Consider the following 27,144-nt stretch of genomic DNA (forward strand, 5'->3'; position numbering starts at 1 on the left):
TATTTGGACGTTTCATAATATCTATCATATCCCTGAGGTCCATTTCGAGTTTTTCAATTTTTTCCCCATTCTTTCTTTGATGCTTTCATTTTCCATTCTGTCATCTTCCAGGTCACTGATTCGTTGTTCAACTTCCTCTAGTCTTGTACTATGAGTGTCCAGAATCTTTTCAATTTGGTCAACAGTTTCTTTAATTTCCATAAGATCATCCATTTTTTTTTAGTGTTGCAATGTCTTCTTTATGCTCTTCTAGGGTCTTCTTGATTTCCTTTGTCTCCCATACTATGGTCTCATTGTTCATCTTTAGTTCTTTGAGTAGCTGCTCTAGGTGCTGTGTCTCTTCTGATCTTTTGATTTGGGTGCTTGGTCTTGGGTTATCCATATCGTGTGGTTTTTTCATATGCTTTATAATTTTCTGTTGTTTTTGGCCTCGTGGCATTTGCTGAACTTGATAGGGTTCTTTTAGGATTTGTAGACCTATTGAAGTCCTTATCTCTAATTTATCAGATCTACAGCTTCGTGGAGTACACTTTCTCTAACTAACCAGCAGGTGGTGTCCACGAGCCACCTGTTCTCCACAAGCCAGTTCTCCCCTGCTTAGCCTTTTTGGTGAGTGGGGGAGTGAGTCTTGTGGGGTCCAATTGGTGTACGAAGCTTGCGTGTGTAGTTGGTGTTGCCTGCCCTGTATATGGGGTGTGTTTCTGGGCAGTCAGGGAGGGGAGGGTGGCTCTAACAATCAAATCTCCCTGGTGATCCTAGAGTTTTAAGGCTGCTGCAATAGTCTAATCCTTCAGTTCAGTCCTGCCACAGTTTGTCTCTGCCACTGACTCACAAGTCCTTGGTATTGGCGTATGGCTCCTGAGACTTGCAAGTGGGCCCCTCTTCCAGGCCATGCACCCCCGGGTCCTCTGTTGAGGGATGACTGTGCTATGTCACAGGTGAGTGCCGTTCCCGCAGGGCAGTTCTGGGCTGCTGGGCTGTTTAGGGAGGCTCCCAGTCTGCTGAAATGATGGCTGAATGGGGCTTTGTTAATTCACACTGCTCTACCTTCCCAACTCTGGGACAAGCAGCTGAGGTTGCAGGGAAGGCTAATGTCCACGCCCAGTTTTGTGGTGTGTGCCTGTTATTTGAAGCACCTCCGTCACGCTGGGTTGTCTGGGGCAGTTCTGGGCTATGGGGCTGGTGATGGGCAGGAGTGTTTCCTGTCCACCAGGATGATGGCTGTGAGCGGACACCCCCCTTTTCTTGGGAAGTTGTGGAGTTTAGTGAATTTTCTCAGCCACTGGATTATTGCGTTTTGTCTCAGAGCTCTCCTAGTTCTGCTCTTGACTTGACCTGCCGAAATTGCAGGTCTTTGAAGCTTTCTGTATTGGGCTTCTTAGAGTAATTGTTTTAGAAAAAGAAAAAAGGATTAAAAAAAAAAAGGGCCCTCTTCAGAGATCTAATGGGTTATTGAAATGCTAAGAGAGAAAGCAACCGGGGCCATTAAGGAAAGGTCCACAGGGCAGAGAGATCGGCTTTTCTTCGGGATTTGCATATGTGCCTCAGGGCCCGAGCTCGGGCGTGAGCTCTGCCCTTCCCCCTTCCACGCTCACCAGAACTCCAAAAATCCTTCGCTTTTATTTTGGAGTTTTTCGTGTTGTTTTTTTTCTATGCCTGTCTCCTCTCTGCTGGGCTGGCTGCTCTCAGATTCTCTGGTGTCTGGTCTCTGTCTATCTACGGTTGGAGTTTGGATCAGCAGAATGAGTTTCCGATAAGGGCTGCCACTGCAGTTCTCCCTTCTCCTTCCCGGAGCTGACAGCCCCTCCTCCCACGGGACTGAGCCTGGCAGGGAGGGGTGCGGGTCCCCTGGCCGCAAAACTTACAGATTTCGCTGATCTCAGCAGTTCCACGTTTTCATGAGTGTTGTATGAAGTATGCCCAAAGTCAGATTGCTCTGTGGTGTCCAGTCCACCCAGTTCCTGGCTTTCTACCTCCTTTCCTGGAGGAGTAACTAAAACATACAGCTCACCAGTCTGCCATCTTGCCCCGCCCCTCAGATATATTTTTTTAAAGAGAAAAATAGTCGTGAGTTGTTGGTATTGTGATTTCACTTGTATGAAATACCTAAAATATGCAAATTCATAGACAGAATGCAGATTACAATTTGTGTGGAGGAGGGTACATTGTTTCTTTTTGGGGTGATGAAAAACTTTTGGTAATGGTTAGTGGTAATAGTAACTCAATATTGTCAATATAATATCATTAAATTGTATACATAAAAATGTTAAAAAAAAAAAAGAATCCCGTTATAGAAACCAGATGTTCTGTCTTTCTGACCCTGGCCACACTGTTAATCTTCTTCAGTCTGTGATTTGAGCGAGGGCAGCAAAAGTTCAGCACCGGCAGGACTGGGCGCATGGCAGGCTCTTCCCGCACTTTCCAGGCTAGTCCGTGGTGCAGAAACCGGTAAGAAGGCTCCGCAGGAAACGTGCCCCGCAATCCTGATGGCCCGGCTCCATTCCCCCAGGCAAGAGCCCTCTAAGGTCTGCCTGTTTACCCCCATGCCGCGAGGTGTCGCAGGGAGTTCTCAGTCCTGCCCCCTCTGGCGATAACGACCAATGGGCGGTCTGGGGTCTGTCACGTGGGCGAGGCTCGTCCCGCGAGGCGTCTCGGTTGGCCTGCGGCCTGATGCGGTGCATGACCTCGACTCCGTCGTGCCGCGCCACCCCCGAGGTGTTCCGTTCTCTTCGGGCGCTTGAAGGAGACTCCAGAGCACCGTGGCTGTTCCGCTTGGGTTTTCGGGAGTAGCTGTCGTCGCTGTCACTGCCAGCGCTACATGAAGAGGATGCTTGCCGCCGTCTCTCGCGTGTTGTCGGGCGCTGCCCAGAAGCCAGTGAGGCGACCTGAGTGAGTGGCGCGCACGCGAAGGGGTGGGGCGTGAGCGGGCCCGGAAGGGACCGGGGGAGGCGCGAGAGCCGAGAAGCTCTGGGGGGCCGGGTTGAGGACGTGGGGAGTCTCGGTCCTCTGTTTTGCTTCCACGTTGTGCATTCCGTTTGGCCGTGGGAGGAGCCGGCATCGACCATTCTTATTCTCCGCCCTTGCGGTACGCTGCTCCGACCCGGAGGAGGGTGAGGTCAGCAGCGTCCATGTGCAGGGCAACCATGGCTTTGACCCACTGGGCCCAGCTCCGTGCTGGGCAAGTAGGTGTGCTTTGCCTTGCTGCCGACAAGAAAGGGGGTCACGGTCTTCCTCTGGGGAGCTTCTGAAAGTCTCCAATCGACCGCTTTCTGCCCGCTCTTTTTAATCTTCCTAACTTCAGCTGTGTAGTGCAGAGCATTCCATGGAGAGCATGGGTTCGGGAGACGGAATAGCCCGGTGACCTTGGGCAAAGTTTTTTAACATCCCTGTGCCCAGTTTTCTCATCTCTACAACCGAGAGAAAGAGTATCTGCCTCGGTGGGTTGTTGCGAGGAGTAAACGAGTTGCATGTACGTAAACCTTTCCAAATAGTGCCTGCTGCGTAGTAGGTGCCATTTGTGTTAAATATTGTTCTCGTTTATTGACTGCCCACTTTGGTATACGTTTGTTGAGCACCTTTGCGAGGCTCTGTGGAGGGTTCATTTACTTCAGACAGAGCCAGGCTCCCAAGAAACAAACTTCGTCCCATGCCCTTAAGTTGCCCGCAAAGTTGAGCCTTTCTTGGCAATCAAGTCAAGAGGAATGAAACAGAACCCAGTGGAGGCCACGCTCCCTCTTGCGCGCACGCGCGCACACACTTCAGGTAAAAGTATTGGTTGAAGAAAACCGCAGTGACGTTTGGGAGAGTAGGGATTAGGTTTAGCACTATTTGTGGCCCCAGCTTCTGGATGTCCCTGACACCTAAGCTTCAGGCATTTTGACTTCTAAGCACAGTGGGGTAGTGTTGCAGCCAAGTTTTGACTTGTAAATCTGGATTCTGTAGCTCCGGCTGAACTTTGATGCAACTTTGCTTTGTGTGGGCAGAGATTGTCAAAAGATAGGAATCCTATTGACTAAATAACTGCAAAACGCAATGAAGAATCAGTTACTAGCATTTAAATTTTAACTGGATGTTCTTGATGTAGAAGTACATTCCACGCTATTTTTTTTTTTTTTTTGCGTATACAGGATATATCCAAAATCTATTGAGCTTAATATATTCTAGGCATTAGGCTGGGTTCTTCACATGCTTTATCTCATTTAATCCCAACAAAATTGGTTCTCAGTTGGATGTAACAGAAACATGTTTTCAACATTATATAAGGCCCTTGGTTACATGAGGAAGGTAGCCGAAGGTGGGGGGGTTTGCTTTTAGCCTTGTGATGGATAACAAATAGAAGTGAAAAGGAGTAAGAGTTTTGTTATTGAAGGTTCAGATTTTATCAGTGTAAAGGAAAAAAATTCAAAGATACTACTTAAATGAAACTGAAACTTAGAAGGTTTCAAGAAGTCAAACTGGGATGTGAAATTAGTAGGAAACTTTAAATTTCACACCCTTCTACCAGAGTGTCTGCTTTGAGGTGTCATCCCAAAGGATTGATATAGGGCTTAACCATTAGTTGGCTCAGAAACATCCTTAAATCTTTATTGTTAGGTATCCATGTAGGTGTATTATTTCCTCTGAAAGTCACATTTATCAGTTCGTGTATTAGTTTGTTAATAGTAGAAAGAAAATTGAAGTCCAGAGATGGAGTCGCCTTAGAAAGTGCCCAGGTGTCTTCCCATTTGGTGTTGTAAATTCAAGATAATTCGGAGTTTTTCATTTGACGGCACTAATCTTTGGCTAATTAATTAGGAACCATTCCTGAAGCTTACAAAGATAGTGAAAACTAAGTTTCACCTTTATCCTTTTTAAAGGTAGAGTAATAAATTAACATGTCAACTCTTTATATTTTGTGATTCTTCATACTTAAAGATATCCTTTTTAAATATAAATAACAAAAAATAGATCAAAGTTTTTACTTTTTATATTGTACATTGAGAAAGACTTTTTTTGCATAGTATTTTTTTTTAATCATCATTTTATTGAGATATATTCACATACCACGCAGTCATACAAAACAAATTGTACTTTCGATTGTTTACAGTACCATTACATAGTTGTACATTCATCACCTAAATCAATCCCTGACACCTTCATTAGCACACACACAAAAATAACAAGAATAATAATTACAGTGAAAAAGAGCAATTGAAGTAAAAAAGAACACTAGGTACCTTTGTCTGTTTGTTTGCTTCCCCTACTTTTCTACACATCCATCCATAAACTAGACAAAGTGGAGTTTGGTCCTTATGGCATTCCCAATCCCACTGTCACCCCTCATAAGCTACATTTTTATACAACTGTCTTCGAGATTCATGGGTTCTTGGTTGTAGTTTAATAGTTTCATGTATCCACCACCAGCTACCCCAATTCTTTAGAACCTAAAAAAGGTTGTCTAAAGTGTGCGTAAGAGTGCCCACCAGAGTGATCTCTCGGCTCGTTTTGGAATCTCTCTGCCACTGAAGCTTATTTCATTTCCTTTCACATCCCCCTTTTGGTCAAGAAGATGTTCTCCATCCCACGATGCCGGGTCTACATTCCTCCCCGGGAGTCATATTCCACGTTGCCAGGGAGATTCACTTCCCTGGGTGTCTGATCCCACGTAGGGGGGAGGGCCGTGATTTCACCTTTCAAGTTGGCTTAGCCAGAGAGAGAGGGCCACATCTGAGCAACAAAGAGGCATTCAGGAGGAGACTCTTAGGCACAAATACAGGGAGGCCTAGCCTCTCCTTTGCAGCAACCGTCTTCCCAAGGGTAAAACTTATGGTAGAGGGCTCAACCCATCAAACCACCAGTCCCCTATGTCTGTGGTCATGTTAGCAACCATGGAGGTGGGGTAGGCGAATACCCCTGCATTCTCCACAGGCTCCTCAAGGGGGCACTACATCTTTTTTTTTTTTTTCCTTGTTTGTCTTTTTTCTTTTTCTTTTTTTTTTAACTTTCCCTTCTTTTTTCAAAACAACTGTATGAAAAAAAAAGTTAAAAAGAAAACAAACATACAATAAAAGAACATTTCAAAGAGACCATAGCAAGGGAGTAAGAAAAAGACAACTAACCTAAGATAACTGCTTAACTTCCAACATGTTCCTACTTTACCCCAAGAAAGTTACATAATATAGCAACATTTCAGTGAACTTGTTCCTACTACATCCATCAGAAATTAACAGACCATAGTCATTTCTGGGCATCCCCAGAACGTTAAATAGCTTATCTGTTCTTCTTGGATTATTGTTCCCCCTTCCTTAATTGCTCTCTACTGCTAGTTCCCCTACATTCTACATTATAAACCATTTGTTTTACATTTTTCAAAGTTCACATTAGTGGTAGCATATATTTCTCTTTTTGTGCCTGGCTTATTTCGCTCAGCATTATGTCTTCAAGGTTCATCCATGTTGTCATATGTTTCACCAGATCGTTCCTTCTTACTGCCGCGTAGTATTCCATCGTGTGTATATACCACATTTTATTTATCCACTCATCTGTTGAAGGACATTTGGGTTGCTTCCATCTCTTGGCAATTGTGAATAATGCTGCTATGAACATTGGCGTGCAGATATCTGTTCGTGTCACTGCTTTCCGATCTTCCGGGTATATACCGAGAAGTGCAATCGCTGGATCGAATGGTAACTCTATATCTAGTTTTCTAAGGAACTGCCAGACTGACTTCCAGAGTGGCTGAACCATTATACAGTCCCACCAACAATGAATAAGAGTTCCAATTTCTCCACATCCCCTCCAGCATTTGTAGTTTCCTGTTTGTTTAATGGCAGCCATTCTAACCGGTGTTAGATGGTATCTCATTGTGGTCTTAATTTGCATCTCTCTAATAGCTAGTAAAGCTGAACATTTTTTCATGTGTTTCTTGGCCATTTGTATTTCCTCTTCAGAGAACTGTCTTTTCATATCTTTTGCCCATTTTATAATTGGGCTGTCTGTACTATTGTCATTGAGTTGTAGGATTTCTTTGTATATGCAAGATATCAGTCTTTTGTCAGATACATGGTTTCCAAAAATTTTTTCCCATTGAGTTGGCTGCCTCTTTACCTTTTTGAGAAATTCCTTTGAGGTGCAGAAACTTCTAAGCTTGAGGAGTTCCCATTTATCTATTTTCTCTTTTGTTGCTTGTGCTTTGGGTGTAAAGTCTAGGAAGTGGCCTCCTAATACAAGGTCTTGAAGATGTTTTCCTACATTATCTTCTAGGAGTTTTATGGTACTTTCTTTTATATTGAGATCTTTGGTCCATTTTGAGTTAATTTTTGTGTAGGGGGTGAGGTAGGGGTCCTCTTTCATTCTTTTGGATATGGATATCCAACTCTCCCAGCCCCATTTGTTGAAAAGACCATTATGGCTCAGTTCGGTGACTTTGGGGGCCTTATCAAAGATCAGTTGGCCATAGATCTGAGGGTCTATCTCTGAATTCTCAATTCGATTCCATTGATCTATATGTCTATCTTTGTGCCAGTAGCATGCTGTTTTGGCAACTGTGGCTTTATAATAAGCTTCAAAGTCAGGGAGTGTAAGTCCTCCCACTTCGTTTTTCTTTTTTAGAGTGTCTTTAGCAATTTGAGGCATCTTCCCTTTCCAAATAAATTTGATAACTAGCTTTTCCAAGTCTGCAAAGTAGGTTGTTGGAATTTTGATTGGGATTGCATTGAATCTGTAGATGAGTTTGGGTAGAATTGACATCTTAATGACATTTAGCCTTCCTATCCATGAACATGGAATATTTTTCCATCTTTTAAGGTCCCCTTCTATTTCTTTTAGTAGAGTTATGTAGTTTTCTTTGTATAGGTCTTTTACATCTTTGGTTAAGTTTAATCCTAGGTACTTGATTTTTTTAGTTGCTATTGAAAATGGTATCTTTTTCTTGAGTGTCTCTTCAGTTTGTTCATTTCTAGCATATAGAAACATTACTGACTTATGTGCATTAATCTTGTATCCCGCTACTTTGCTAAATTTGTTGATTAGCTCTAGTAGGTGTATCGTTGATTTTTCACGGTTTTCTAGATATAAGATCATATCATCTGCAAACAATGACAGTTTTACTTCTTCTTTTCCAATTTGGATGCCTTTTATTTCTTTGTCTTGCCGGATTGCCCTGGCTAGCACTTCCAGCACAATGTTGAATAACAGTGGTGACAGCGGGCATCCTTGTCTTGTTCCTGATCTTAGAGGGAAGGCTTTCAGTCTCTCACCATTGAGTACTATGCTGGCTGTGAGTTTTTCATATATGCTCTTTATCATGTTGAGGAAGTTTCCTTCAATTCCTACCTTTTGAAGTGTTTTTATCAAAAAGGGATGTTGGATTTTGTCAAATGCTTTTTCAGCATCTATTGAGATGATCAATTGATTTTTCCCTTTCGAGTTTTTAATGTGTTGTAATACATTGATTGTTTTTCTTATGTTGAACCATCCTTGCATGCCTGGCATGAACCCCACTTGGTCATGGTGTATGATTTTTTTAATGTGTCTTTGGATTCGATTTGCAAGTATTTTGTTGAGGATTTTTGCATCTATATTCATTAGGGAGATTGGCCGGTAGTTTTCCTTTTTTGTAGCATCTTTGCCTGGTTTTGGTATTAGATTGATGTTAGCTTCATAAAATGAGTTAGGTAGTGTTCCATTTTTTTCAATGTTTTGAAAGAGTTTGAGTAAGATTGGTGTCAGTTCTTTCTGGAAAGTTTGGTAGAATTCCCCTGTGAAGCCATCTGGCCCTGGGCATTTATTTGTGGGAAGATTTTTGATGACTGATTGGATCTCTTTGCTTGTGATGGGTTGGTTGAGGTCTTCTATTTCTTCTCTGGTCAGTCTAGGTTGTTCATATGTTTCCAGGAAATTGTCCATTTCTTCTACATTGTCCAGTTTGTTGCCATACAGTTGTTCATAATATCCTCTTATAATTTTTTTAATTTCTTCAGGATCTGCAGTTATGTCACCTTTTTCATTCATTATTTTGTTTATATGGGTCTTCTCTCTTTTTGATTTTGTCAGTCTAGCTAGGGGCTTGTCAATCTTGTTGATCTTCTCAAAGAACCAACTTTTGGTGATATGTATCCTTTCTATTGTTTTTTTTGTTCTCTATGTCATTTATTTCTGCTTTAATCCTTGTTATTTCTTTTCTTGTACTTGGTTTAGGATTGGTTTGCTGTTCATTTTCTAGCTTCTTCAGTTGATCCATTAGTTCTTTGATTTTGGCTCTTTCTTCCTTTTTAATATATGCGTTTAGTGCTATAAATTTCCCCCTTAGCACTGCTTTTGCTGCATCCCATAGGTTTTGTTATGTTGTGTTCTCATTTTCATTCGTCTCTATATATTTAGCAATTTCTCTTGCTATTTCTTCTTTAACCCACTGATTGTTTAGGAGTGTGTTGTTTAACCTCCAGGTATTTGTGAATTTTCTAAGTCTCTGATGGTTATTGACTTCTAATTGTATTCCATTGTGGTCAGAGTATGTGCTTTGAATAATTTCAATCTTTTTAAATTTATTGAGGCTTCTTTTATGTCCCAGCATATGATCTATTCTGTAGAAAGTTCCGTGAGCACTAGAAAAGTATGTGTATCCTGGTGATTTGGGATGTAATGTCCTGTAGATGTCTGTTAAATCTAATTCATTTATCAGATTGTTTAGGTTTTCAATTTCCTTATTGGTCTTCTGTCTGGTTGATCTATCTATAGGAGAGAGTGATGTGTTGAAGTCTCCCACAATTATTGTGGAAACATCAATTGCTTCCTTTAGTTTTGCCAATGTTTCTCTCATGTATTTTGTGGCACCTTGATTGGGTGCATAGACATTTACGATTGTTATTTCTTCTTGCTGAATTGCCCCTTTTATTAGTATGTAGTGGCATTCTTTGTCTCTCAAAACATCCCTGCATTTGAAGTCTATTTTATCTGAGATTAATATTGCTACACCTGCTTTCTTTTGGCTGTAGCTTGCATGAAATATTTTTTTCCATCCTTTCACTTTCAGTTTCTTTGTGTCCCTGTGTCTAAGATGAGTCTCTTGTATGCAACATATTGATGGTTCATTTTTTTTGATCCATTCTGCGAATCTATATCTTTTAATTGGGGAGTTTAATCCATTTACATTCAACGTTAAAACCGTGAAGGCATTTCTTGAATCGGCTATCTTATCCTTTGGATTATGTTTGCCATATTTTTCCCTCTCTCTATTAATATCCTTTATTGTACCCATACCGAATCTCTTTAGTACTGAACCTTTCTCCAAGTCTCTCTGTCCTGTCTTTATTTCTCTGTCTGTAGGACTCCCTTTAGTATCTCCAGTAGGGCAGGTCTCTTGTTAGCAAATTCTCTCAGCATTTCTTTGTCTGTGAAAAATTTAAGCTCTCCCTCAAATTTGAAGGAGAGCTTTGCTGGATAAAGTATTCTTGGCTGGAAATTCCTCTCACTCAGAATTTTAAATATATCGTGCCACTGCCTTCTCGCCTCCATGGTGGCTGCTGAGTAGTCACTACTTAGTCTTATGCTGTTTCCTTTGTATGTGGTGAATTGCTTTTCTCTTGCTGCTTTCAGAACTTGCTCCTTCTCTTCTATGTTTGACAGTGTGATCAGTATATGTCTCGGAGTGGGTTTTTTTGGATTTATTCTATTTGGAGTTCGCTGAGCATTTATGATTTGTGTATTTATGTTGTTTAGAAGATTTGGGAAGTTTTCCCCAACAATTTCTTTGAATACTCTTCCTAGACCTTTACCCTTTTCTTCCCCTTCTGGGACACCAATGAGTCTTATATTCGGACGTTTCATATTATCTATCATATCCCTGAGGTCCATTTCGAGTTTTTCAATTTTTTTCCCCATTCTTTCTTTTATGCTTTCATTTTCCATTCTGTCATCTTCCAGGTCACTGATTCGTTGTTCAACTTCCTCTAGTCTTGCACTATGAGTGTCCAGAATCTTTTTAATTTGGTCAACAGTTTCTTTAATTTCCATAAGATCATCCATTTTTTTATTTAGTCTTGCAATGTCTTCTTTATGCTCTTCTAGGGTCTTCTTGATTTCCTTCATATCCCGTACTATGGTCTCATTGTTCATCTTTAGTTCTTTGAGTAGCTGCTCTAGGTGCTGTGTGTCTTCTGGTCTTTTGATTTGGGTGCTTGGGCTTGGGTTATCCATATCGTCTGGTTTTTTCATATGCTTTATAATTTTCTGTTGTTTTTGGCCTCGTGGCATTTGCTGAACTTGATAGGGTTCTTTTAGGGTTTGTAGACCTATTGAAGTCCTTATCTCTAATTTATCAGATCTACAGCTTCGTGGAGTACACTTTCTCTAACTAACCAGCAGGTGGCGTCCACGAGCCACCTGTTCTCCACAAGCCAGATCTCCCCTGCTTAGCCTTTTTAGTGAGTGGGGGAGTGAGTCTTGTGAGGCTCAATTGGTGTACCAAGCTTGCGTGTGTAGTTGGTGTTGCCTGCCCTGTATGTGGGGCGTGTTTCTGGGCAGTCGGGGAGGAGGGGTGGCCCTAACAATCAAATCTCCCTGATGATCCTAGAGTTTTAAAGCTACTGCAATAGTCTAATCCTTCAGTTCAGTCCTGCCACAGTTTGTCTCTGCCACTGACCCACAAGTCTTTGGTATTGGCGTATGGCTCCTGAGACTTGCAAGTGGGCCCCTCTTCCAGGCTGTGCACCCCGGGTCCTCTGTTGAGGGATGACTGTGCTATGTCACAGGTGAGTGCCGTCCCCCCAGGGCAGTTCTGGGCTGCTGGGCTGTGTAGGGAGGCTCCCAGTCTGCTGAAATGATGGCTGAATGGGGCTCTGTTAATTCACACTGCTCCCCCTTCCCAGCTCTGGGACATTCAGCTGAGGTTGCAGGGAAGGCTAATATCCACGCCCAGTTTTGTGGTGTGTGCCTGTTATTTGAAGCACTTCCGTCACACTGGGTTGTCTGGGGCAGCTCTGGGCTATGGGGCTGGCGATGGGCAGGAGTGTTTCTTGTCCACCAGGATGGTGGCTGTGAGTGGACACCCCCCTTTTCTTGGGAAGTTGTGTTGTTTAGTGAATTTTCTCAGCCACTGGATTATTGCCTTTTGTCTCAGAGCTCTCTTAGTTCTGCTCTTGACTTGACGTGCCCAAATTTCAATTCTTTGAAGCTTTCCGTATTGAGCTTCTTAGAGTAATTGTTTTAGAAAAAGCAAAGAGGATTTAAAAAAAAAAAAAAACGGCCCTCCTCAGAGATCTAATGGGTTATTGAAATGCTAATAGACAAAGCAACCAGGGCCATTAAGGAAAGGTGCACAGGGCAGAGAGATCAGCCTTGCTTCGGGATTTGCATATGCGCCTCAAGGCCTGATCTCCGCCCTTCCCCTTTCTGTGTTCACCAGAACTCCAAAAATCCTCTGCTTTTATTTTGGAGTTTTTCGTGTTGTTTTTTTTCTATGCCTGTCTCCTCTCTGCTGGGCTGGCTGCTCTCAGAGTCTCTGGTGTCTGGTCTCAGTCTATCTATGGTTGGAGTTTGAATCAGTAGAATGAGTTTCCGATAAGAGTAGCCACTGCAATTCTCCCTTCTCCTTCCTGGAGCTGACAGCCCCTCCTCCCCCGGGACTGAGCCTGGCAGGGAGGGGCGCGGGTCCCCTGGCCGCAAAAACTTACAGATTTCGCTGATCTCAGCAGTTCCACGTTTTCATGAGTGTTGTATGAAGTATGCCCAAAGACAGATTGCTCTGTGGTGTCCAGTCCACGCAGTTCCTGGCTTTTTACCTACTTTCCTGGAGGAGTAACTAAAACATACAGCTCACCAGTCTGCCATCTTCTTTGCATAGTATTTTAAAATCCTGATGATAAAGAACAAGTAGTGATTCAAGCAAATTAGGTAAACTTACATCATCAGAACTATAGTAGCACCATCTGTCACTCAGTGAAGGGAGGGAGGAAGGGTAAAGGGTTAGGTAGTTATTTGGACAGGTGTATCTTCTGTCTAAAGTTATTCCTCCTATCTTACCTCTGAGGACTCTTCAGATTTTTCCTTTTCTTTTTTTTCTCCCCCTCTTAAAACTGGGGAGACACAGAGATTTATCTCAGGCCTGCATATTGCCATTTTCTCATCACATTGTGTTTGGTTTGAAATTGTAGTTTGAAATAGTTTGTATAGTGACTGCAGAGACTCAAAAAGATGTTGAAGAGTTGACTTTGAAATGTTTTCATTCTCCCTAACTACTGCTGCTCTATGGAGCTGCTAGTGAAGTAAGGTGTTAAAAGCATTTATTTATTTAGCTACTTAAAAATTTTCTTTTACTTACCTTTTAGCAGCCATTTGACTTTCAATTCACTTATTTCTTTCAAAATGGTTGCAAAGTACTACTTTGTTTTTAAGTACTATATTTTAAATCTGAAGGACTGTATTAAGAAAGAACCTTTATAGAATTAATCTACAGGAAAATGAAAAAATGTGTGTGTGGTTTTACAAATTACCTGCCTTCCATGAACAGAGAGATGACATTTAAAATTAGAGGCTAGGAGGCGGGGCAAGATGGCAGACTGGTGAGCTGTATGTTTTAGTTACTCCTCCAGGAAAGTAGGTAGAAATCCAGGAACTGCGTGGACTGGACACCACAGAGCAATCTGTCTTTGGGCATACTTCATATAACACTCATGAAAATGTCGAACTGCTGAGATCAGCGAAATCTGTGTTTTTGCGGCCAGGGGACCCGCACCCCTCCCTACCAAGCTCAGTCCCGTGGGAGGAGGGGCTGTCAGCTCCAAGAAGGAGAAGGGAGAACTGCAGTGGCTGCTCTTAACGGAAACTCATTCTACTGATCCAGACTCCAACCATAGATAGACTGAGACCAGACACCAGAGAATCTGAGAGCAGCCAGCCCAGCAGAGAGGAGACAGGCATAGAAAAAAAAAAAACAACACGAAAAACTCCAAAATAAAAGCAGAGGATTTTTGGAGTTCTGGTGAACACAGAAAGGGGAAGGGCGGAACTCAGGCCCTAAGGCGCATATGCAAATCCCGAAGAAAAGCCGATCTCTCTGCCCTGTGGACCCTTCCTTAATGGCCCTGGTTGCTTTGTCTCTTAGCATTTCAATAACCCATTAGATCTCTGAGGAGGGCCCATTTTTTTTTAATCCTTTTTTCTTTTTCTAAAACAATTACTCTAAGAAGCCCAATATAGAAAGCTTCAGAGACTTTCAATTTGGGCACATCAAGTCAAGAGCAGAACTAAGAGAGCTCTGAGACAAAAGGCAATAATTCAGTGGCCGAGAAAATTCACTAAAAACCACAACTTCCCAAGAAAAGGGGGGTGTCCGCTCACAGCCACCATCCTGGTGGATAGGAAACACTCCTGCCCATCGCCAACCCCATAGCCCACAGCTGCCCCACACAACCCAGTGTGACGGAAGTGCTTCAAATAACAGGCACACACCACAAAACTGGCTGTGGACATTAGCCTTCCCTGCAACCTCAGCTGATTGTCCCAGAGTTGGGAAGGTGGAGCAGGGTGAATTAACAAAGCCCCATTCAGCCATCATTTCAGCAGACTGGGAGCCTCCCTACACAGCCCAGCAGCCCAGAACTGCCCTGGTGGGACGGCACTCACCTGTGACATAGCACAGTCATCCCTCAACAGAGGACCCGGGGTGCACAGCCTGGAAGAGGGGCCCACTTGCAAGTCTCAGGAGCCATACGCCAATACCAAGGACTTGTGGGTCAGTGGCAGAGACAAACTGTGGCAGGACTGAACTGAAGGATTAGACTATTGCAGCAGCTTTAAAACTCTAGGATCACCAGGGAGATTTGATTGTTAGGTCCACCCCCCCTCCCCGACTGTCCAGAAATACGCCCCACATACAGGGCAGGCAACACCAACTACACACGCAAGCTTGGTACACCAAATGGGCCCCACAAGACTCACTCCCCCACTCACCAAAAAGGCTAAGCAGGGGAGAACTGGCTTGTGGAGAACAGGTGGCTCATGGACGCAACCTTCTGGTTAGTTAGAGAAAGTGTACTCCACGAAGCTGTAGATCTGATAAATTAGAGATAAGGACTTCAATAGGTCTACAAACCCTAAAGGATCCCTATCAAGTTCAGCAAATGCCACGAGGCCAAAAACAACAGAAAATTATAAAGCATATGAAAAAACCAGATGATATGGATAACCCAAGCCCAAGCACCTAAATCAAAATACCAGAAGAGACATAGCACCTAGAGCAGCTACTCAAAGAACTAAAGATGAACAATGAGACCATAGTACGGGATATAAAGGAAATCAAGAAGACTCTAGAAGAGCATAAAGAAGACATTGCAAGACTAAATAAAAAAATGGATGATCTTATGGAAATTAAAGAAACTGTTGACCAAATTGAAAAGATTCTGGACACTCATAGTACAAGACTAGAGGAAGTTGAACAACGAATCAGTGACCTGGAAGGTGACAGAATGGAAAATGAAAGCATCAAAGAAAGAATGGGGAAAAAATTGAAAAACTCGAAATGGACCTCAGGGATATGATAGATAATATGAAACGTCCAAATATAAGACTCATTGGTGTCCCAGAAGGGGAAGAAAAGGGTAAAGGTCTAGGAAGAGTATTCAAAGAAATTGTTGGGGAAAACTTCCCAAATCTTCAAAACAACATAAATACACAAATCATAAATGCTCAGCGAACTCCAAATAGAATAAATCCAAATAAACCCACTCCGAGACATATACTGATCACACTTGCAAACACAGAAGAGAAGGAGCAAGTTCTGAAAGCAGCAAGAGAAAAGCAATTCACCACATACAAAGGAAACAGCATAAGACTAGGTAGTGACTACTCAGCAGCCACCATGGAGGCAAGAAGGCAGTGGCACGATATATTTAAAATTCTGAGTGAGAAAAATTTCCAGCCAAGAATACTTTATCCAGCAAAGCTCTCCTTCAAATTTGAGGGAGAGCTTAAATTTTTCACAGACAGACAAATGCTGAGAGAATTTGCTAACAAGAGACCTGCCCTACTGGAGATACTAAAGGGAGCCCTACAGACAGAGAAACAAAGACAGGACAGAGAGACTTGGAGAAAGGTTCAGTACTAAAGAGATTCGGTATGGGTACAATAAAGGATATTAATAGAGAGAGGGAAAAATATGGCAAACATAAACCAAAGAATAAGATGGCCGATTCAAGAAATGCCTTCACGGTTTTAACATTGAATGTAAATGGATTAAACTCCCCAATTAAAAGATATAGATTCGCGGAATGGATCAAAAGAAATGAACCATCAATATGTTGCATACAAGAGACTCATCTTAGACACAGGGACGCAAAGAAACTGAAAGTGAAAGGATGGAAAAAAATATTTCATGCAAGCTACAGCCAAAAGAAAGCAGGTGTAGCAATATTAATCTCAGATAAAATAGACTTCAAATGCAGGAATGTTTTGAGAGACAAAGAAGGCCACTACATACTAATAAAAGGGGCAATTCAGCAAGAAGAAATAACAATCGTAAATGTCTATGCACCCAATCAAGGTGCCACAAAATACATGAGAGAAACACTGGCAAAACTAAAGGAAGCAATTGATGTTTCCACAATAATTGTGGAAGACTTCAACACATCACTCTCTCGTATAGATAGATCAACCAGACAGAAGACCAATAAGGAAATTGAAAACCTAAACAATCTGATAAATGAATTAGATTTAACAGACATATACAGGACATTACATCCCAAATCACCAGGATATACATACTTTTCTAGTGCTCCCAGAACTTTCTCCAGAATAGATCATATGCTGGGACATAAAACAAGCCTCAATAAATTTAAAAAGATTGAAATTATTCAAAGCACATTCTCTGACCACAATGGAATACAATTAGAAGTCAATAACCATTAGAGACTTAGAAAATTCACAAATACCTGGAGGGTAAACAACACACTCTTAAACAATCAGTGGGTTAAAGAAGAAATAGCAAGAGAAATTGCTAAATATATAGAGACGAATGAAAATGAGAACACAACATACCAGAACCTACGGGATGCAGCAAAAGCAGTGCTAAGGGGGAAATTTATAGCACTAAGCGCATATATTAAAAAGGAAGAAAGAGCCAAAATCAAAGAACTAATGGATCAACTGAAGAAGCTAGAAAATGAACAGCAAACCAATCCGAAACCAAGTAGAAGAAAAGAAATAACAAGGATTAAAGCAGAAATAAATGACATAGAGAACAAAAAAACAATAGAGAGGATAAATATCACCAAAAGTTGGTTCTTTGAGAAGATCAACAAGATTGACAAGCCCCTAGCTAGACTGACAAAATCAAAAAGAGAGAAGACCCATATAAACAAAATAATGAATGAAAAAGGTGACATAACTGCAGATCCTGAAGAAATTAAAACAATTATAAGAGGATATTATGAACAACTGTATGGCAACAAACTGGACAATGTAGAAGAAATGGACAATTTCCTGGAAACATATGAACAACCTAGACTGACCAGAGAAGAAATAGAAGACCTCAACCAACCCATCACAAGCAAAGAGATCGAATCAGTCATCAAAAATCTTCCCACAAATAAATGCCGAGGGCCAGATGGCTTCACAGGGGACTTCTACCAAACTTTCCAGAAAGAACTGACACCAGTCTTACTCAAACTCTTTCAAAACATTGAAGAAAATGGAACACTACCTAACTCATTTTATGAAGCTAACATCAATCTAATACCAAAACCAGGGAAAGATGCTACAAAAAAGGAAAACTACCGGCCAATCTCCCTAATGAATATAGATGCAAAAATCCTCAACAAAATACTTGCAAATCGAATCCAAAGACACATTAAAAATATCATACACCATAATCAAGTGGGGTTCATTCCAGGCATGCAAGGATGGTTCAATGTAAGAAAAACAATCAGTGTATTACAACACATTAAAAATTCGAAAGGGAAAAATCAATTGATCATCTCAATAGATGCTGAAAAAGCATTTGACAAAATCCCACATCCCTTTTTAATAAAAACACTTCAAAAGGTAGGAATTGAAGGAAACTTCCTCAACATGATAAAGAGCATATATGAAAAACCCACAGCCAGCATAGTACTCAATGGTGAGAGACTGAAAGCCTTCCCTCTAAGATCAGGAACAAGACAAGGATGCCCGCTGTCACCACTGTTATTCAACAATGTGCTGGAGGTGCTAGCCAGGGCAATCCGGCAAGACAAAGAAATAAAAGGCATCCAAATTGGAAAAGAAGAAGTAAGAGTGTCATTGTTTGCAGACGATATGATCTTATATCTAGAAAACCCTGGGAAATTGACGATACAGCTACTAGAGCTAATAAATTTAGCAAAGTAGCGGGATACAAGATTAATGCACATAAGTCAATAATGTTTCTATATGCTAGAAATGAACAAACTGAAGAGACACTCAAGAAAAAGATACCGTTTTCAATAGCAACTATAAAAATCAAGTACCTAGGAATAAACTTAACCAAACATGTAAAAGACCTATACAAAGAAAACTACATAACTCTACTAAAAGAAATAGAAGGGGACCTTAAAAGATGGAAAAATATTCCATGTTCATGGATAGGAAGGCTAAATGTCATTAAGATGTCAATTCTACCCAAACTCATCTACAGATTCAATGCAATCCCAATCAAAATTCCAACAACCTACTTTGCAGACTTGGAAAAGCTAGTTATCAAATTTATTTGGAAAGGGAAGATGCCTCGAATTGCTAAAGACACTCTAAAAAAGAAAAACGAAGTGGGAGGACTTACACTCCCTGACTTTGAAGCTTATTATAAAGCCACAGTTGCCGAAACAGCATGGTACTGGCACAAAGATAGACATATAGATCAATGGAATCGAATTGAGAATTCAGAGATAGACCCTCAGATCTATGGCCGACTGATCTTTGATAAGGCCCCCAAAGTCACTGAACTGAGTCATAATGGTCTTTTCAACAAATGGGGCTGGGAGAGTTGGATATCCATATTCAAAAGAATGAAAGTGGACCCCTACCTCACCCCCTACACAAAAATTAACTCAAAATGGACCAAAGATCTCAATATAAAATAAAGTACCATAAAACTCCTAGAAGATAATGTAGGTAAACATCTTCAAGACCTTGTATTTGGAGGCCACTTCCTAGACTTTACACCCAAAGCACAAGCAATAAAAGAGAAAATAGATAAATGGGAACTCCTCAAGCTTAGAAGTTTCTGCACCTCAAAGGAATTTCTCGAAAAGGTAAAGAGGCAGCCAACTCAATGGGAAAAAATTTTTGGAAACCATGTATCTGACAAAAGACTGATATCTTGCATATACAAAGAAATCCTACAACTCAATGACAATAGTACAGACAGCCCAATTATAAAATAGGCAAAAGATATGAAGACACAGTTCTCTGAAGAGGAAATACAAATGGCCAAGAAACACATGAAAAAATGTTCAGCTTCACTAGCTATTAGAGAGATGCAAATTAAAACCACAATGAGATACCATCTAACACCGGTTAGAATGGCTGCCATTAAACAATCAGGAAACTACAAATGCTGGAGGGGATGTGGAGAAATTGGAACTCTTATTCATTGTTGGTGGGACTGTATAATGGTTCAGCCACTCTGGAAGTCAGTCTGGCAGTTCCTTAGAAAACTAGATATAGAGCTACCATTCGATACAGCGATTGCACTTCTTGGTATATACCTGGAAGATCGGAAAGCAGTGACACTAACAGATATCTGCACGCCAGTGTTCATAGCAGCATTATTCACAATTGCCAAGAGATGGAAACAACCCAAATGTCCTTCAACAGATGAGTGGATAAATAAAATGTGGTATATACACACGATGGAATACTACGCGGCAGTAAGAAGGAACGATCTGGTGAAACATATGACAACATGGATGAACCTTGAAGACATAATGCTGAGTGAAATAAGCCAGGCACAAAAAGAGAAATATTATATGCTACCACTAATGTGAACTTTGAAAAATGTAAAACAAATGGTTTATAATGTAGAATGTAGGGGAACTAGCAATAGAGAGCAATTACGGAAGGGGGAGCAATATTCCAAGAAGAACAGATAAGGTATTTAACGTTCTGGGGATGCCCAGAAATGACTATGGTCTGTTAATTTCTGGTGGATATAGTAGGAACAAGTTCACAGAAATGTTGCTATATTAGGTTACTTTCTTGGGGTAGAGTAAGAAAAAGTAGGAAGTAAAGTAGTTATCTTAGGTTAGTTGTCTTTTTCTTACTCCCTTGTTATGGTCTCTTTGAAATGTTCTTTTATTGTATGTTTGTTTTCTTTTTAACTTTTTTTCATACAATTGATTTAAAAAAGAAGGGAAAGTTAAAAAAAAAAAAAAGAAAGAAAGAAAAACAAGGAAAAAAATGATGTAGTGCCCCCTTGAGGAGCCTGTGGAGAATGCAGGGGTATTCGCCTACCCCACCTCCATGGTTGCTAACATGACCACAGACATAGGGGACTGGTGGTTTGATGGGTTGAGCCGTCTACCATAAGTTTTACCCTTGGGAAGACGGTTGCTGCAAAGGAGAGGCTAGGCCTCCCTATATTTGTGCCTAAGAGTCTCCTCCTGAATGCCTCTTTGTTGCTCAGATGTGGCCCTCTCTCTCTGGCTAAGCCAACTTGAAAGGTGAAATCACTGCCCTCCCCCCTACGTGGGATCCGACTCCCAGGGGAGTGAATCTCCCTGGCAACGTGGAATATGACTCCCGGGGAGGAATGTAGACCCGGCATCGTGGGACAGAGAACATCTTCTTGACCAAAAGGGGGATGTGAAAGGAAATGAAATAAGCTTCAGTGGCAGAGAGATTCGAAAACGAGCCGAGAGGTCACTCTGGTGGGCACTCTTACGCACACTTTAGATAACCCTTTTTAGGTTCTAAAGAATTGCGGTAGCTGGTGGTGGATACCTGAAAGTATCAAACTACAACCCAGAACCCATGAATCTCGAAGACAGTTGTATAAAAATGTAGCTTATGAGGGGTGTCAATGGGATTGGGAAAGCCATAAGGACCACACTCCACTTTTTCTAGTTTATGGATGGATGAGTAGAAAAATAGGAGAAGGAAACAAACAGACAAAGGTACCCAGTGTTCTTTTTTACTTCAATTGCTCTTTTTCACTCTAATTATTATTCTTGTTATTTTTGTGCGTGTGCTAATGAAGGTGTCAGGGATTGATTTAGGTGATGAATGTACAACTATGTAATGGTACTGTAAACAATTGAAAGTACGATTTGTTTTGTATGACTAAGTGGTATGTGAATATATCTCAATAAAATGATGATTTAAAAAAAAAGAAAATCAGAGGCTAATTCCTTTAATTATCCAAAATACTTTTGGTTGTGTTTTCAAGTCTTCCAGTAATGTGTTTGCATGAAATACAAGTTGCACTTCATCTTTACCTCAATAAAACTTGGGCCTCTTCAAAAATCATACAATGCAGCCCATATCAAACAGAAATGAGTTTTGGGTTACAATGTCTGTTAACTGGGTGAAACAAGAGTGGTCTATAACTTCATTCAGCCAGAAATTCTTATTGAGAGCAAAGACCATTATAGTGGAAATGAATTCCGATGGGTAGCATTTTCTTCCTCTTTTGCTTAACATTTTCTTATGGGGGTTAGAGACAGGGAAGAAGTTATCCTTCCTTTCTTTGAGCCACCCCTCTTTTGGCTAGTTTGCATGTTTGTTTTATGCCTGTATATATGGCAGCAATTATACTAAGACACTGAAAGATACTTTGAAGCAGAGTAACTATAAATTATGTGTCAGTGGGCTGAAGCCTTGTTTTATAGTGCCACCTTCCCACAACAAAGCAAAGCAGCTAATCAGTGTTTCCATAAACTGTAATAATCGATGAGAGCTAACCGCACTTCTGGTTCTTACATCTAGTGTGTTTTTTTGCTCATTCATTGTCATTATGTTTCAGTTGTTCTTACACAGCCTATTCAGTGTTTGTTTTATAATCAACATAGGCCTATACTTTTTTTTTTAAACCTGTAGTTAATGCTAGAAAGATTGTTGTTAGCTGAAAAACCTGGAGACTTGTCTTCCATGAACTTGAAAAGTTTCTTGTTCCACAGCATACCATGTTCCCAGTAGTTCTGGATTTGAGACTTTGGTTTGCAAAAGTCTTTAAAATTAAGCCAAAATAGCAGATGTTGGTCTCCTCAAGAAAGAAACCACCAGTGTCTGTCTAAGCATAAGAAATAAAAACAGGTTTAAGGAATTTAACTTGTAACTCATTATGTGACTTCAAGTTAAGTGTAGTGATTAGCATCTTATAGAACCTAAGTAGAAATAATAATGTAATTTATTATGGTGTTCATTTATTATTATTTGAGAGCATTTGTGGTTAGGAGAGTAGCATTCTCCCACTCTTCTCTCCCTCTCTTTGCCTCCCTTCATCTAACCAGGAAAAACCTTCAGAAGCTGGATGTTAGCTCCCGCATATAGAAAGCTGAGAATCTCTAAAATTAAAGCAGATTAAAATTAAAGTTATTTTGAGTTCTTAACTTGTGATTTCATCTTTGAATGAGGATATTTTTCAAAGTTCTTATTTCACAGAAGATTGAACTGCATTTTAAAACTTAACTGTTTGTTTTATTGCTTGTATTTCTGTTATGACCCCTTGTGTTACACATTTTTGTGAGGTCTTATCAGTATCTTTGGTTTTTAAGTAGTAGTTAAAATTTTTAATTAGCACTGATAGAACCTGGAATTTTTGAAATCTTTTTCCTCTTTCATGACAAAGGCTCCCTGTTTAAGAACTTAAAAGTTTTTATTTTTTATTTTTTTTTTCAAAATTTGAATGGGTTATCCATGGACTCTGTCAAAGAGGAATTCCATGTAACAGTTTTTTTATTGAGATTGTTCACATATTGTACAATTATCCAAAGATCCAAAGTGTACAATCAGTAGCCCATGGTACCATCATACAGCTGTGCACTCATCACCACAATTAATTTTTTTCAATTTTTAGAACATTTTCACTACATGAGACAAAAAAAAGGAAACTCAAATCCTCCCATACCCCTAACCATCCCCGCCTCCGTTATTGGCTCATAGTATTGGTAAAGTGTATTTGTTACTGTTGATGAAAGAATGTTATAATACTACTAACTGTAGTATATAGTTTGCAATAGTTACACTTTTCTCCCTATATGCCCCTCTATTATTAACTTCTAGTTATAGTGTCATACATTTGTTCTAGTTCATGAAAGAGATTTCTAATATTTGTATAGTTAATCACGGACATTGCCCACCACAAGATTCACTGTTTTATACATCCCCATCTTTTAACCTCCAACTTTCCTTCTGGTGACATATGTGACTCCGAGCTTCTCCTTTCCGCCACATTCACACACCATTCAACACTGTTATTCTCACAGTGTGCTACCATTATCTTTGTCTGTTTCCGAACATTTAATTTCAACCTAGTTGAACATTTTGCTCATTATAAGCAACCACTCCCCATTCTTGAGCCTTGTTCTGTATCCTGGTAACATATATTTCATGTCTATGAGTTTACATATTATAATCAATTTATATCAGTGAGACCGTGCAATATTTGTCCTGATGTGTCTGACTTATTTCACTCAATATAGTGCCCTCAAGGTTTCTTCATCATCCCATTTTTTTTAAAGACGGTTTTGTTCACACACCATACATTCTGTCCTAAGTAAACAGTTGATAATTCCCTGTATAGTCACGTATTTATGTATTCATCACCGTCACCACTATCTACATAAGGACATCTCCATTTCTTCCACAAAGCAGGAGGAAGAGTCAAAGAAGGTAGAGACACAAAAGAGAAAGAAAAAAGAAAGCGAGGAAAAAAGAGCTAGGAAGCAACAAAAGGAAAGATAGCATTAAACTAAAGTAGAATAAAGAGTCAGACAACATCACCAATGCCAAGAGTCTCATACCCTTCCACTATGCCCCCCTTTTGTATGCATTTAGCTTTGGTATATTGCCTTTGTTACATTAAAGGAAGCATAATGAAATGTTTCTGTTAGTTATAGTCTCAGGTTTGCATTGATTGTATTTTTCCCCCAAGGCCGCCCTATTTTTAACACCTTGCAAGGTTGACATTCATTTGTCCTCCCTCATGTAAAAACATATTTGTACATTTTATCACAGTTGTTGAGCACTTGAGGTTTCCCTGAGTTATACAGTCCCAGTATTTATCTTTCCTGTTTCCTTATGGTGTCCCACATGGTCCTAACCTTCCTCCTTCAACCATGCTCACAGTCATCTTGGTTCAGTGTACTTACATCGCTGTGCTACCATCACACAAAATTGTGTTCCAAACCTCTCCTGTCTTTTCTTATCTGTCTGTAGTGCTCCCTTTAGTATTTCCTGTAGAGCAGATATCTTGTTCACAAACTCTCTCATTGTCTGTTTGTCAGAGAATATTTTAAACTCTCCCTCATATTTGAAGGACAGTTTTGCTGGATAAAGAATTCTTGGTTGGCAGTTTTTCTCTTTCAGTATCTTAAATGTATCACACCACTTCCTTCTTGCCTCCATGGTTTCTACTGAGAATCTGCACATAGTCTTATCAAGCTTCCTTTGTATGTGATGGATCGCTTTTCTCTTGCTGCTTTCAGGATTCTCTCTCTGTCTTTGACATTTGATAATCTGATTATTAAGTGTCTTGGTGTAGGCCTATTCAGATCAATTCTGTTTGGGGTATGCTGCGCTTCTTGGATCTGTAATTTTATGTCTTTAATAAGAGATGGGAAATTTTTGTTAACTTTTTCCTCTATTATTGCTTCTGCCCCTTTTCCCTTCTCTTCTCCTTCTGGGACACCCATGACACGTACATTCATGCATTTTGTGTTGTCATTCAGCTTCTGGAGACGTTGCTCATAGTTTTCCATTCTTTTCCCTATCTGTTCTTTTGTGTGTAAGATTTCAGGTGTCTTGTTCTCCAGTTCTTGAGTGTTTTCTTCTGCCTCTTGAGATCTGCTGTTGTATATCTTCATTGTGTCTTTCATCTTGTGTTGTGCCTTTCATTTCCATAGATTCTGCCAGTTTTTTCAAACTTTCGCTTTCAATCTTATGTACGCCCAGTGTTTTCATTATATGCTTCATCTCTTTTGCCATGTCTTCCCTAAACTTTTCGAATGGATTTAGCATTAGTTGTTTCAATTCCTGTATCTCAGTTGCAGTGTAAGTTTTGTTCCTTTGACTGGACCATAACTTCATTTTTCATAGTGTAGGTTGTAGTTTTCTGTTGTGTAGGCATCTGGTTTCCTTGGTTACCCTAGTCAGGTTTTCCCAGACCAGAAGGGTCTCAGGTCTCAGACGGAAGCAGTATTCAGTATCAGGTTTCCCTGAGGGTGTGTCTTAGAAGATTGGCACACCCTGTGAGGCCTCAGGCTGCTGTGCTTTTCCTTACCTGCCCAGCAGGTGGCGCCTGTCAGCCTGTCGCTCCTGACTGGTGTAAGGAGGTGTGGCCTGCTTAATTTCTGCTTTGTTTTCCCCCAGGCTCTGGGGTCTGACCCTGAATGGAAGGTGGGTAGTAGAGCTGGGTACCACCTCCTTCCTCTTAGGGAAGATAAACCCCCAGGGAGTTATCATCTGCATTTAAATAGGTTCTTTTCTCTCTGGCTCTGCTGTCTCTACCCTTGTCTGGATCAGAGTGCTGTGAATTGAAAATGGCTGAGGCTTTCTCCACTGAGCTGCTCAGGTTGAGAGAGAGAAAAAGGGACAGAAAGCCCCCTTTCAGGGCCAGTCCTCTCCCCCTGCGCCCCCCCAGTTTCACCCATCAGCCAGAGATAGCACCTGGTCCTCTGGGCTCCCTCTCTCAGGACAGAGAAGTCATCTGTCTCTTTAAGGTCAGTTGTCACTAAAAGCCTCTGTCTGCTTGTTGGGGATGTGTAGCTTGAATTGAGCACTGTACATTTGTTAATTAAAACCCCAGTTGTAGCTGGACTGAGGTATATTTGCTTGTTCAAAGAGTGCTGCTTTCTACTACAGTGAGGTTTTGCAGCTCGGGCTGCTGTGGGGGGAGGGGGGCTCCTGGCTTGGGTCTGCAGTTTTTACTTACAGATTTTATGGTGCTATCTCAGACGTTCCTTCCACTCCAGGTTGGTGTACGATGTGTGGACAGTCACAGTTGTCCCCCAGCAGTTATTCCAGATTATTTACTAGTTGTTCCTGGTTGTTTATTAGTTGTTCCAGGGGGACTAACTAACTTCCACTCCTCTGTATGCCGCCATCTTCTTCCCCCTCCAGAGAATCGTTTTATGGCTCTCCAAAGAAAATAAGGATAAAGGTATCTTACCTCCTCTTTATGCCACCATCTTCTCCCCCCTCCACAGAACTGTTTTATGGCTCTCCAAAGAAAATAAGGATAAAGGTGTCTTGAACCAACCTCAATTTAGGTAATGTTCACAGTTCTGATATGACTTTTAGCTTCTTTAATTTAACCTGGCTCTTTTCACCCACTACATCAGTGGTGGTTCTTGTTTTTGCTGCGCTTCATTGGAAAAAGTGAAACAAGGGTAGAAAGTATTTAAGTAGCTTTCTTGCAGCCATAATTTTTGTCCTTACCTTCCTGCTCTTTATTATGTAGCACTAATAACATTCTTCATTATTTCTACCTTAGCATAGGTAAAGAAGGATTTACCTTTTGTCCATTACTGTTACTTTTCCCTGGCTGACTTCGTCTCTAGTTTTAAATCCTTTTCAGAAATGTAGTTTCTGTAGTTGTATCTGGAAATTTATTTTGCAGTACAATAAATATTTCTGACACCTATGAAACAACTTATTACCTGCCCCAAATGATATCTCCATTTCACAATTTTCAAGTGTAATCTTTTATGTCCTACCTTACTCCTCTCGGCTTTGCTTCTTCCCAAATTCTTAAATTTTCTTCACTTAGAATATGTGAATGGACTTTCTCTGCCTCTAACTTAACTGAAATAATTTAGAATTTATTCTAAATTAGAATAAATCTAGAATTTAAACTTTTTTCCTCCAGCAGTCTCATTATCTTTGTTGGCTTTATCAGACAATGATATACTGATAGATGAAGAAATAAGTACACTTGGAGATACGCATAGCAGGTAAATCTTAACCCTTCTTACCAAGATCACATGCAGTCTTAGAAGG

General features: G+C 40.7%; 1 protein-coding gene across 1 annotated transcript in view; it reads left to right on the forward strand.

The window, feature by feature from the left end:
• Nucleotides 1-2,398: 2,398 nt before the first annotated feature.
• Nucleotides 2,399-27,144, forward strand: part of LOC119524040 (pyruvate dehydrogenase E1 component subunit alpha, somatic form, mitochondrial-like) — a 34,368-nt gene continuing 9,622 nt past the window's right edge. Inside the window, 2 exon segments of the mRNA XM_037822714.1 lie at nucleotides 2,399-2,448; nucleotides 2,716-2,875. Of these exon segments, the coding sequence (XP_037678642.1) occupies nucleotides 2,399-2,448; nucleotides 2,716-2,875 (210 nt within the window).

Source organism: Choloepus didactylus, chromosome Y (genome assembly GCF_015220235.1).
Source record: "Choloepus didactylus isolate mChoDid1 chromosome Y, mChoDid1.pri, whole genome shotgun sequence".
Taxonomy (NCBI): domain Eukaryota; kingdom Metazoa; phylum Chordata; class Mammalia; order Pilosa; family Megalonychidae; genus Choloepus; species Choloepus didactylus.